At 38.2% G+C, this 13,513-nt stretch overlaps 1 protein-coding gene across 11 annotated transcripts in view; it reads left to right on the top strand.

Annotated features, from left to right (window-relative positions):
- The window catches only part of SPEF2 (sperm flagellar 2), a 204,310-nt gene that overhangs the window by 59,662 nt on the left and 131,135 nt on the right, over positions 1 to 13,513 (top strand). For all 11 annotated transcript variants that reach the window (XM_073237244.1, XM_073237222.1, XM_073237235.1 and 8 more), the window contains 2 exons: positions 5,417 to 5,605; positions 11,511 to 11,698. In XM_073237244.1, the coding sequence (XP_073093345.1) occupies positions 5,417 to 5,605; positions 11,511 to 11,698 (377 nt within the window). The remainder of the gene's footprint in view (positions 1 to 5,416; positions 5,606 to 11,510; positions 11,699 to 13,513) is intronic.

Here is a 13,513-nt window from a genome sequence, read left to right as displayed (position 1 = left end):
TTTCTTTGTGTAATTTATTCCTAGTTTCATACCTTTGTGATCTGAGAAGGTGGTTGGTACAATTTCAATCTTTTTGAATTTACTGATGCTCCTTTTGTGGCCTAGGATATGATCTATTCCTGAAAATGTTCCATGTGTACTTGAGAAGAATGTATATCCTGTTGCTCTTGGATGAAGTATTCTGTAGATGTCCGTTAGGTCCATCTGTTCTAATAAGTTGTTCAGTGCCTCTGTGTCCTTATTTTCTGTCTCGTTGATCTGTCCTTTGGAGTGAGTGGTGTGTTGAAGTCTCTTAAAATGAATGCATTGCATTCTATTTCCCCCTTTAATTCTGTTAGTATTTGCTTCACATAGGTAGGTGATCCTGTGTTGGGTGCATAAATATTATAATAGTTATATCCTCTTATTGGACTGACCCCTTTATCATTATGTAATGTCCTTCTTTGTTTCTTATTACTTTCTTTGTTTTGAAGTCTATTTTGTCTGATAGAAGTACTGCAACCCCTGCTTTATTTCTCCCCATTGGTTGCATGAAATATCTTTTTCCATCCCTTTACTTTCAGTCTTTGTATGTCTTTGGGTTTGAAGTGAGTCTCTTGTAGGCAGCATATAGATGGATCTTGCTTTTTTATTCATTCATTGTCTCTGTGTCTTTTGATTGGTGCATTCAGACCATTTACATTTAGGGTGATTATCAATAGGTCTGTACTTATTGCCATTGCAGGCTTTAGATTTGTGGTTACCAAAGGTTCAAAGGTAATTCCCTTACTATCCAACAGTCTAATTTAATTCACTTCATTTGCTATTACAAACACAACCTGAATGTTCTTTTTTTTCCCTTCTTTTTCTTCCTCCTATATTCTTTATATGTTAGGTATCATATTCTGTACTCTTCATCTATCCCTTGGGTGACATCTATTTAGCTTCAGGAATACTTCCATCTATTGCAGTTCATCCAAAATGCACTGTAGAGGTGCTTTGTGGGAGGTAAATTTTCTCAGCTTTTTCTTATCTGAAAATTGTTTAATCCCTTCTTCAAATTTAAATGATAACCTTGCCAGGTAGAGTATTCTTGGTTTGAGCCCCTTCTGCTTCATTGCATTAAATATATCATGCCACTCCCTTCTGGCCTGTAAAGTTTCTGTTGAGAAATCTGATGATAACCTGATGGGTTTTCCTTTCTATGTGATCTTTTTTCTCTCTCTAGCTGCTTTTTAAAAGTCTGTCTTTATCCTTGATCTTTGCCATTTTAATTATTATATGTCTTGATGTTATCTTCCTTGGGTTCCTTGTGTTGGGAGATCTGTGCACCTCCATGGCTTGAGAGACCATCTCCTTCCCCAGACTGGGGATATTTTCAGCATTTACCTCCTCAGTAACACTTTCTATCCCTTTTTATCTCTTCTTCTGGTACCCCTATAATGTGGATATTGTTCCATTTGGATTGTTCATACAATTCTCTCAATATTCTTTCATTCTTAGAGATCCTTTTTTCTCTCTGTGCCTCAGCTTCTTTGTATTCCTCTTCTCTAATTTCTATTTCATTTACTGTCTCTTCTACTACATCTAATCTGCTTTTAAATCTCCCCATTGTATGTTTCATTTCAGATATGGAATTTCTTAATGATTGAATCTCCATCTTAAATTCATCCCTGAGTTCTTGAATATTTTTCTGTACCTCCATGAGCATGTTTATGATTTTTATTTTAAACTCTCTTTCAGGAAGATTGGTGAGTTCAGTTTCATTTGGTCATTTCTCTGAGGTTTGTGAGGTTTTGGTCTGATCCAGGTTCCTTTGCTGTTTCATAATTCTATGTGGTGCCCTCTAGTGCCCAGAAGCTCTAGTCTGTGGAGCTACTCAGCCCCTAGAGTGAGGTTGGGGGTCATAGGGGAGCGGCACTGGTGCCTTGGGGGAGGAAAGAGCTGTTTCCTGATTCCTGGCTGCAGTGCCTGTCTCCAGTGTCAGAACCAGTGGGCCAAGCACACAGGTGTAAGCCTCTGTGCTTGGCATCTCTACCTGTTGTAGGCAGGACCTCCCTCTGGCTGGCCTGACACCACTGCTGTGACTGCAAGTTTATGAGCAGGTGCCCACAGGCCAGGAGGAAGGTGCAGCAGGCTGCCTGTCACAGTGGAGGGCCTTGGAGCTGGGTAGGTAGCCATGGGGATGGAGTGCCTGAATCTCCTCAGAGTTCCCAACCTGCTGGGCAGAGTGTGCCCAGACAACCTTGTCCACCTATCCTCCCGCGCAGGAAGCTCCGTCCAAACCCCGCTCCTTCAGCAGCCCTCTCGCTGCTAGGAAACCTCTCAGACCACCTGTCTTTCTTTTATCCCAGAGTGGCTGGATGTGGATCCCTGTCTTCCACAAACAGCTGGAATCTCAGTTTCTCAAGCACTCCCCTGTCCCAGCTCCCCAACCCCATCAACCTCCAGAGCATCACTCAGTATATGTTTGTGCTCCAAAGCTGACCTCCAGGGCTGGGTGTTCAGCAGTCTTAGGCTTCCACCCCCTGCCCACTCCATTTCTCTTCCTCCTGCCAGTGAGCTGGGGTGAAGAAAGGGCTTAGGTTCCGCTGGATCAAGGCTTTTGTACGTTACCCTGTTTCGTGAGGTCTGCTTTGTTCATGAGGTCTGTATGCAGTCTGGTGCAGCCTTCTTTCCTGCTGCTGTTTTAGGGCTAGTTAGTTGTATTAACTATATTTTCACACTATATGTGGTTTGGGGGGGAATTCTCTGTCTCACCTCTCATGCCGCCATCTTGAACCCTCCTCCATAGGTATTTAAATGGAGATAATGCAGACTGTGAACTCTGTTTGGCTTCCAGTTGGTTCTGTGATCATTTGGCTATCATCTTAGCTAGTTCTTGGGCTTCACTCCAACTGAACTATTTCTACTTTCCCCAAACCTTTTCTGTATTATTTTCTTGGAACTGACATTTGAACACCAGACCCCCTTTCACTTCTGAACTAAAAGACTCTCTTTTAAATACTTAGTATCCAGGTCTTTCCTGCAGTGCCCCATTGATCCATAAGAGCTGCTCAGCCATCTCTCGAGAATTCAGCAATGGTGTGGACTAGAGTAAGCTTCTCTTCAGCTCATAGGACAGAAATAGGACCTATCAATCAAATTGAGGGTGTTTGAATTGTATGTGTCTAGATCTTCCCCAAATATGGTTAAACATAATTAAAAGAGAAATGTGACTTCTATTATTTTCTATTTTATTCATTGCAGAAACATAATATTTATATATAGGTTAAAAAAAAAATCTGTCAGCTGCCCTAAGCACCAAACCATAACTTACATTTTTCTTTTTATGGGTAAATGTGTCCCATATTCTGATGAAATTTTGAGAGAAAGACTATTTCTAAAACATGAACTACTTATACAATGGAACAAAAAATTCTTTCCACTCAACTTTTGAGTGCAGGTATTAATACACTAGATGGTTCTTCATACTGAAGCTTCATGTACATAACATTGACTCAGCCATTCAACAATTTATTTTTATTTTTCCCTTTTTAATCATACGTGTCATCATCTAAGCAATAATCAAAACATGTCCAACAGAGTTTGTTCTTCATAAGGGTCAGAATGACCAGGTCTCATCTTGACAATCTACTTGGCTTGCCATGTAAACACTGCCAAATATAGAATGTATTTTCTATTAAATATACACTTGGAATAATAAATCAAGGTGACATTTTTTTAAAAAACACAATTGTGACTGCGACTTAATTATCCTAAACCACCCTAAGACATGGTTGGCAGGTTGGGCGGGCTCAGCTATGCTGGCTTTCTTCTGTTCTCGCCAGCCTTGCTCCGATGTGTTTGGTCAGCTGTGAGGTTGGCTGGGGCTGGCTAACCTGTGAGAGCTTTACCTGGGACAGATGGGAAGATCAGTACCTCTCTCTCTGGTCTCTCATTTTCTAACAGTCCAGAAAATATGTTGGCAATGGCAGGGGTCACAAGAGAGTTCAGGAAGACAGACCCCAAGTTTTTTGGCTTATTATCTTTGTTGTAGTTAATATCCCATAGTTCAGTTTAAATCAGTGGTCACCCCATTACCCATATTGTAAGGAGAGGAGAAATACATTCTACTTATTTTATGGGAGTATCTACAGATAACACTCAAGACTGTGAATGGAGAAAACTGAAGAACTTGTGGCCATTTTTATATTTTTGCTTCACCCTATCTGTTGGATCTCAAAAGGAAACAAATGATAAACTTTAAAACTTCTAGAATTTTATAACTAGATGAGACATATCTTTTAAAGCCATCTGTGGTTTTTTATGTGATATATATTACTAACAGAAAAAAATCATATTTATTTTTAGTTGAACTTTTATTCAAAATTCCCAGGTTCAAGCTTTGGAATTTACCACAGAGTATTATTGTTATTTGTATCTTGATTCTGAAAATATATGCAGTATTTATCCTATAATCTCAGTGGGAGGAATGATGTGAAACAGTATTATTAATGATGCCAGATTTTCTTCCTAAATAATTAGAGTGTTAAATGGACAACTCCACTATTTGGGTATTCTTCTGATTTCCTTAGAGAAATTTAATTACCTCCTCCTTCCACATGATGTCTCTGTTTAGACAGAGTAAGAGAGCTTGAAGTATTCTTCCACCTGAGCACTTCATTTTACCTGTCAAAAAACAGGCCCTGAAAATCCTAGTTACTTACCCAAGGCCACACAACCAGTTAATGATACAACTGGGGATGCAATGGCCAGGGCCTCTGATTCCCAGTTAAATGCTTTTTCCACTGTTCACTTACTGGTTCCCCTTCTGTTCTCTTAAAACAGCCAAAAGAATCCAGAGAATCTCGTTTCTCTTCCAGATTGCCACCACTCAGATTTTCTAAGATGAGCAGTAGGTGATTTCCCCCCCAACCTCTTCTTGAGTCTTCCATTTCTATCAGATTTTTGCTTTTCCTCACACAGGTACTGAGATATCCGCACTGGGAACTAATCAAATTGCTGTCTTCAGCCAGACAATGTCTGCATTTGTTTCTACAACTAGAATTTATGTTAAGAGTACATACAGCACAATTCCAAATTTATGTTTATAAATTTCATGCTTATAAATTGAGAATTATTGCTTGTTTATAAAACCTTGAAAACAATCACCTAATTTAATTTTGGTCAGATTTTAAGGGAAGTAATAAGTCATCTAAAGTAGTTGTAAGTTGCAAGACCATAATGCTTCTGGATACCAATATTATACAAACTTTTTTGGAAGTTTTCATTTTTAGAACTTGGTTTTTGCCATGCTTGAACTTAAATCAAATGACAAATTGATGTAGATGAATACTATGCCTTTTATGCATTATTTATACATAAACTTCTTAGCCTACTGGGAAATTTAGATATCGTTTTGACAAATAAGTGGCTCTTCCAATGGTGTTTTCAGGAGGCTTATCGGGAGGAGCAGCTGATCAACCGGCTGATGAGGCAATCCCAGCAGGAGCGCAGGATTGCCGTGCAACTCATGCATGTTCGGCATGAAAAGGAAGTTTTATGGCAAAACAGAATTTTCAGAGAAAAGCAGTATGAGGAAAGGCGACTTAAAGACTTCCAGGATGCTCTTGATAGAGAAGCGGTAAACAATATCTCCCCCAAAAATCTAAGGTTGTTTTTGATCCTTTCTACTAAGTCAAGGCAAACCAAGCTGCATTTACTTGTGAATCATTTAATGAGTTAATATTTTATATGATCTCTCTATTATCTCCCTATTTTTTTGTGTAACTACATTGATAGCATATGTAGCATTTGTATACTGTACTCTGGCCCTTTAATCTTGATTCTACAAATAATGCTCACCACCCATTCTGTGTCCATGTCTCTCTGGTCATTTTGGTTGTCTGAAATGTATTCTTCAGTAGGTTCCTCAAGAAGGGCTCACGAGAACAATATTCCGAGTTCTTATAAATTGATAATAGTCCATACCTTTTATAATTGATTGTAGTTTCGCTATATTAAAATCTTTAGTTTACATTTTCTTCCTTTGAATATCTTAAATACATTATTCTATTTTCTTTATGTATAAAATGTTGCTGTCAAAAAGATTAACAATAATCTAATTTTAATTTCCTCAAGTCATTACTCTTTTTTTTAGATGTATAAAGGGCTTTCTCTTTCTTTAAAGTTCACTAAGTTTACTAGAATGATGTTGGTGTTGGGTGTTGTATGTGAATATTCTCAGGTAGTGAGAATACTTTTAAGCTGCCTTAACAAGATTCCATTAATCTTTAGTAAACAATTCCTTACCTTCTGATTAAACAAGATTTTCCAGGCCCAGATTGTACTATTCCTTCCTCAGAACTAGAATAAGCCATTTATCTAGGGTATGCTGTTCATTGTATTTGAGAATGATATACAGAAACCAAGATATGGGTACTAGGTATCCTACTATGTCATCATTATCCAGGCCATTTTATATGTCTGAAAAATCAAAATATCTAATATTTTAATTATTTAATACATTAATATTTTCCTTATCTATCTATCTGTCCATCTATCTATCTGTCTGTCTATCTATTTATGGGTCCTAATAACCAGAATAGATTTATTTTACCAGTCAATTATATGGATCACTTCTTGTCTGCTTCCTATTGGGGGTATTTCAAAATTTATTCAATTCATTTGTCCAAATTTGATTGAATAAATACAAAACTTATGTGAGTGGCATATTAGATAGGCTGTCTTTACTGTCATAAAATATTTCCAAAAACCAGGCTAAACAGAAGAGAAAATAGAGAGGCAATGCTTCATGGTTTCCACTGTGATATTCCATGAAAAAGAAATACAGCTTGTGCAAATATTATGCAACTTTTAGAAATATTATTTAGAAAGTACCATGTAATCGACAGTTAGCACAACGGTGCTTTTTGCCTTTGTAGAACAGACATGGCTGAAATGTTAAGGATAGGAGTGGGAGCCATACCCAGTGAATTTGAGCTGCATGAACATGAATCTCAAGTGTCTTCTTCAAGAGCTCAGTTAGCTGGATAATTGTGTCATCCCCCTTTCTTGATAAGAGTAAACCAGGATAGATTGAGTGGCATTTGCCTACATTAGAAATTATGTATTTAGCTAATCTAAGTGCCTATTTGAAAAATGTGTTTGCTTCACAAACCGTTAATTAAGTGCAGAACAGCAAAGCATTTATAGCAGGACTTGTCTCACTGTGATGAGAAGCATTACCTATTCTTTATTTAAGTTGGCTTGAACTGACTTCAGAGGACTGGGATGCTCAGGACTGCTAAAGCCTCACACACCAGAATTGTGAGGTTCTGAAGCATCTGAAAAAATTTGCATCCCTTCCTTTAACATGACTACATGATTGCGTTGTCCTAAAGCTGAGTTGTCTGCTTTTCTGGCACCCCTTCCTTTGAGATGGTTTGAATTCACTGTTTACCTCCCAAACACTGAACTTATTACCCCCTCCATTAGTAGTGGCTGGCGCATAACTAGGAGCCAAGTAAATAAATGTTAAATTTGTCCAAGGACCATTGTCACTTTTTCTTTCTAGTATCATTCACTAAGTAAACAAAATACGTTTATGCCCCACAGTATGATCATTCTACATCTTCGCTTTTGTGAAGAAAAAGGAAGTTTTTTAAATTGTTGATATTCTTTAAATGTTCTTGTAGTTTTTTTTATTGCTTGTGGTGGGAGAGGGGAAAGAATTCCAGAAGTACTCTTAAATGTATTAAAAATTTTTAAGTTTGTTACTGATGCTCACAGGCTATTACCATTTCTTATTATGAATATTAATTATTACTCTGCTATTACGTAGTCACCTAGTGGGTCCTGCTGTGGGACACTCTCTCCTGGTTTCCCCCTGCCTCTCTGGCTGTGCCTCCTCAGCCTTCTCTGTAGGCTCATTCTCCTCTAATACCAAAACATTTAATGTCGGGTTCCTTAAAGCTGGGTCCTAGGCTGCCTCTATATCATTTCCTCGGACAACCTCCTCATCCAGGGGGGTAGACTTACTGCAGCAGACAGATGACTCATGCGTGTATGCCTCTTCTCTCTGAGGTGTAGAGCTGTATGACAGCTCCACTCAGAATCTCAGAGACACCTCAAATTCAACACATTAAAAAATTTATGACCCTTATCACTAAATTGGTCTTTTTCCATTTCCATGTCTCAACAAATGGCATCACCATTTATTTAAGTTGTACAAGTCCAAAACCTCAGGGCACACTGGAAGCATGCTTCACCCTTACTCCTCTATATCCAAAACATCATGATGTCCTAGTGATGTCACGTACTAAATATCTCTTCAGTTTGTCCATTTTTCTCCACATCCCACCACCAGCCCAGTCTCCGCTATGGCTATGGCAGTACTCTCCTTCAGCCATTTGTAGTGGCTGTGAATTAACAACCACAACTGGGGTGTGAAAGAGCATAACATTCTTTATGTTCTTTAAGATCAGCCTGTGCTGAATTGCAGCGACCCACCTCTGCTCACGGAGATGCACCTGTGTCCGAGGTCACAGGGCCAAGTCATCAGGGAAACATTCCAGTCACCAGATACAAGCCAAGTCTGTTGCCATGGAGACCTCAGCTACCCAAACCCACATGCTGCCACCAGCAGTCTTTGAGAAGGCTGTTCAGCCTCTGTTGGTTCCTCACACATTCCCCTCTGAGGCTTTGCTGTTCCCCAGGAGCTGCCAGGGAGAAGGGTGCATATCTTGCCCTCTTCCTCTTTTTTCTCAATACCTCCCCTCTCTTCTGTCCCTGTCAGTGACCTAGATTCATGTGCCTTTGATATAGCCCTTTAAAGTGAAGAGGAGCCTGTTTCTGCTCCTTAGAAAAACAGTTTCTGCTTTTCCATTCTTTGTAAATTACCTACAGCAGGAGTGAAAAAGACATCTGTCTCATCCGTCTATCTGTTGGATATGCAGAAAGGAGAAAATCAGAGATAACTTATACAAATTGCCTGCCCTACTCTCATTTCCTCCACACCATTCTCCATTCTGCAGCCAGAGGAATCTTCTTGACTCTCAGATCTGACTGCTGTGCTCATACTCAAAAACCCATCTGTGGCTTCCCTTGGACCACCTCCCAGCTCATAAGTTGTTCCTCTCCATTCCCTGGGCTCTGGCCACACAGATCTGCTCTCAGATCCCTGAACAGAGCTCTGTGCACGTGCCACTTGTCTAGGTCAGGCCTCCCGATATATACCCCATGCTCCACAGTCTTTCCCTAGTGACACTCCTCATAGCATATAGTTAGTTGTACCTTCAACTTATGGCTTTTTGATGGTCTCACCCACTGGATGTAAGCTCTGCGAGGGCAGGGGCCGCATTTGCTTTTGCTCACTACTGTTTCCCCAGGGCTTAGGCCAGTGTTTGGCACATCTAAAGAAAGAAAGAAGAGTGTAGGGAGGTGTGGGGGAGGAGAGAGGAGAAGGGAGGGAGAGGAACAAAGGAAAAGAACTTCATGTCTTTCACCATCAAGAATTTTTGTCTCTTGTTTGTTTTTAATTCAAATCTGCTAATCTCTTCCTTTAAAGCAATAGGGTATCTATTTAATATCAAGACAGTTCCTGCTTTCAAATTGCTATGTCACCTACTATAATTATTAACAATAATTATAATAATATTTAACATTTTTTAAGCCTTTACTTGGAGTCAAACATTGAACTTTATTCATTCCATGCATATGTAATTCTCTCAATGGCCATCTGTAGTGGACACAATCCTTACCTACATTTTACAAATAAGGAAAATGAAACCTAGAAAGCTCGAAGTCACATGGCTTGTCAGTGGTGAAGCCAGAGCACAACCAGCTCCATCAGTCTCCAGAGTCTGGCTCATAACCACTGAGATTTACTACCTCCCACAGACTTCCTTTATTCCTTTTCCTTCTTTCTTATTTTAGGGCTGCAACCCACTTGGCTGTATTAGCACCATAAATTATGGGTTTAGCTCAGGGTTTGGGGACAGGTAGAGGTGGAAGATTATTAGCTAGAAAAAAGGAAGAAAGGCAGGGAAGGAGGAAGGGAGACAGTGTGGAGGGAAAAGCAGCTCTGTTCCCAAGGGGGACAGTCCACAGTTCCCTTCAGGGTTTTGTTTTCATCACATCGAAGTATTTCCACATGCTTATGGCACTTCATAGTAAACCAGCTTCACAGCCTGTTTTACTGTCATTCCATCAAATCTCATCTGCCTACTCCTACTCTCTTAGATCCCTCTTTTCTTGTAACTCTTCACTCTTCATGAAGCATGCCATAAAGCTTTTTACTTAAATTGTTCACTTTTTCCATGAAAACAGGGCCTACAAAATGCAGCAGTAACAAATTCTGGTGTAATTCCCAAACCTGTCAAATGTAGGAATTAACCTTAAAGGTCACCCAGCCCAGCTCCTTTTCCAGAAAAAAATAAGACAAATAAACAAAATTAAACAGTAATAACAAAACAAATGGACCTTCCATTTGGTTCATAGACAAAAGCAGTCTATTTAGTCATTTGTAAATAATATCATGATAAAAAATATTTTCTCTGACAAGATGGTTATGTTAGTTTTTCTGAGTACACCATATCTTATTAATATCCCCATTTTACATTGAGGAAATGGAGGCCAGGGGGCTCCCATTTACTCAAAGGCCTATAGCTAATACTTGACTTCTGTACACAAGGCCCAAGTCTACCTCCATTTGACATTCATTGGGTTAAGTTACAGGAGGCATGTCTTGTTTCTAGAGCATGTTGCACAGGGTAGAAATTCTCAAGGAGCTGGTATAGCTGTTTGAAAAGCAACAGTTACTCACCTGAGTTTGACCTTTGCACTTTGTGTAAAGAAAGAGTTCCCTAAACAAAATAATAGTGCAAACCGAGTAGAAGGTGATGACAAACTATTTAAGTATTTAATTACTTCCTGCAGAAAGATATGTCTCTATGAATTAATTTATCAATTTTTTTAATGCCATTGTCTAAACACAGTTAATATTTGTTGGCAAATGTGTGATATTCTCATGCCAGTATAACTAGGGAATTCTCATGCCAGTATAAGTAGAATTCAGTGTCCTAGAACTCTCCCACTAAAGGCAAAGGGCATTGGCCAGAGCAGATATGTCAGGTTAAGGCTCTTGAGATGGCTACAAAAGGACCAACTATGCTTAGGGTCCAACACAGACTTACCTGTTTGATCCCTGACTCTCGATTATTTGCAACTCATGAACTCAAAACTTTCTTTTAAACACTTAAATTGCAATTTATCAGTAATCCACATTGGGCTTTCTGCAATTAGCCCACTTTTCTTTGTACCAAGTTTTGCTAAGAAAAACAAAAAAGGTGGGATATTTCCAGTGTTGTCTTTACCATCATTCTCAGTACTTCATGTACTCAGAAGTTCTCTTTCATGATTAATTTTCTCCTGGTGTAAAAGGAGATTTCCTTCTATTTAGAGATTTTTTGGCTATTGAAATGATGACATTATTTTCATTTGAATCATTGCATAATTACGATGACTAAAAAATGTTTTTGTCATCTTAGGCTTTGGCAAAACAAGCCAAGATTGATTTTGAAGAACAAGCCCTCAGAGAAAAGGAAATTCATGAACAGATTGCTGTGGAAAGAGCTCAAGCTCGTTACAAAAAGCATTATTCAATATGTGCAGAAATTTTGGATCAAATACTTGATTTATCTACCAAAGTGTCAGACTATCGAATGTTGACAAATAAGTAAGTATTGTATTTTAAAATTACCACAGAAAATGAGAAAGGATAAGATTGTAGAGACTTAAGTTGATAAGTAAAGAGACACAAAAATGCTCCATGATAAGAATACTAAGAAGTTCCAAGATACCTTAATTACTGCTTAATCCAACCACTCACTAGCCTTATTTAAAGTGTACTTATATGTCTTTTAACATTTAAACCCTATATCTAAATTCTCTATAATTAAAAAAGACAACTGTGATAATTTATTTGAAATTCTTGGAACTTCCTAGAAGATTGGAATTAAATTAAAGATTATTTTACTAGTCATTAAGTCTATTCATTTCATTAGACCTTGTTTATAAAAGGAATCAACTTATTTATAAAGAAATATTCAACAATACAAAAAATATTAAGAACATTCCATAAGAAGAGCAAAGGAAAATCCAAATTAAAGTAGAAAGTTAGGAATGAGGGATAAACTGGAACACAGTTATACAGGCAGCAGCAGATTTGCCAGCAGCAGATTTGACTGAGCTGCAGATTTTGTTTGGGCTTCCTGGTGGCCAAAGCAAACAGGGAAATATAATCTGTTACATGATTTCCATTTTCCACTCTAGTTCTTTACAGAATGAAAACTTTTCTTGTTATTCAGCTTAGAATAGTAATTTTCTCCTGTGGCCTCACCTAAGCTACACTGAGCAGTATAATGGATCTAGGGAAGAATGTCTTCAGCAACATCTTCTAAGCAAACATGGCATCTGGTTTCATAGACCTATTTCTTATGATGTCCCTTGCTGAAAGCTGAAGGGAATGACACCACAGTAGAGTTCAGGGAAAGTAATTCCACAAGACAAGGATAAGGCAAGCCAGTTAAATTTGTGTACCTCTCAAATTACCCAGACTGAAATCTTCTTGAGAAATTATAGTGAAAAGAATGAAAGCCAGATGACCTGCAGTCAGAGAGCAGAGGGGGAAAGCATCCGATCACCTTATGTATACTCCACAGCTCTCATTCCTGCAGCCATGGTTCTGACTCACTGTTATATAAAAACCACTAAATGAAATAACATAAATGGTGAGGACCATTTGAAGATGAAACTAATAAGGTAGAAGATTGAGAAAAAGAAAATAACACTGAAAATTGAAAGGAATTCAGGAGTAAACATTTAAAAAGTAGTTTTCAGATTAATATAAATTCAAAAATTCAGAAATTGTAAGAACAAAATTAGGAAGCTAAACTATAAAAGGGTTAAAAGGAAAGGTGATACATGGTATTATAAATTCAAAAAATAGGTTAAATTACAGAAGGGTAAAAGTGGGAGATTTAAATATAAAAATATAAAATAATTCAAAGGGGATATAAAATATAGAAGAGAGTAGATTGGTTTCCCTAAACAAATAAAGTTTTGTAATTTAAAACTAAGACATAATGCAAATCCCATTCTGCTCTGGGAAAATGGAGTATATGCCCTTTTCCCAATTCCTCCATACTAAGTACAACAAAATAACTTGAATGTTCTATATGAAACAAAGACTAGACTCAGAAGGGTAGGGAGAAGAAGTGAGACTAGCTAGTGGCCTCAGGACCTGAGGAACAACACAGTGGTGAACTTCCTGTGTTTTCTTTTGTCTCACATATTCCACCTATCCTAGAGGCAACTTAGATCCTTCTTTGCAGCCCATATAAGTATTATTTCTATGTCAAGTAGGCAACTTAAAAGTCAATTTACAGAGCATAACTTATTAGTAAAGTGAGGACTTCCTATATGTATTTAGATTGTTGTGATAGTTTGTGGTATATACTCATCTGCCTTTTATTACTCTACAAATCCTGCT

This window comes from Manis javanica, chromosome 1, assembly GCF_040802235.1.
Source record: "Manis javanica isolate MJ-LG chromosome 1, MJ_LKY, whole genome shotgun sequence".
In the NCBI taxonomy this organism is placed as follows: Eukaryota; Metazoa; Chordata; class Mammalia; order Pholidota; family Manidae; genus Manis; species Manis javanica.
This window is presented reverse-complemented; position numbering and strand designations above follow the sequence as displayed.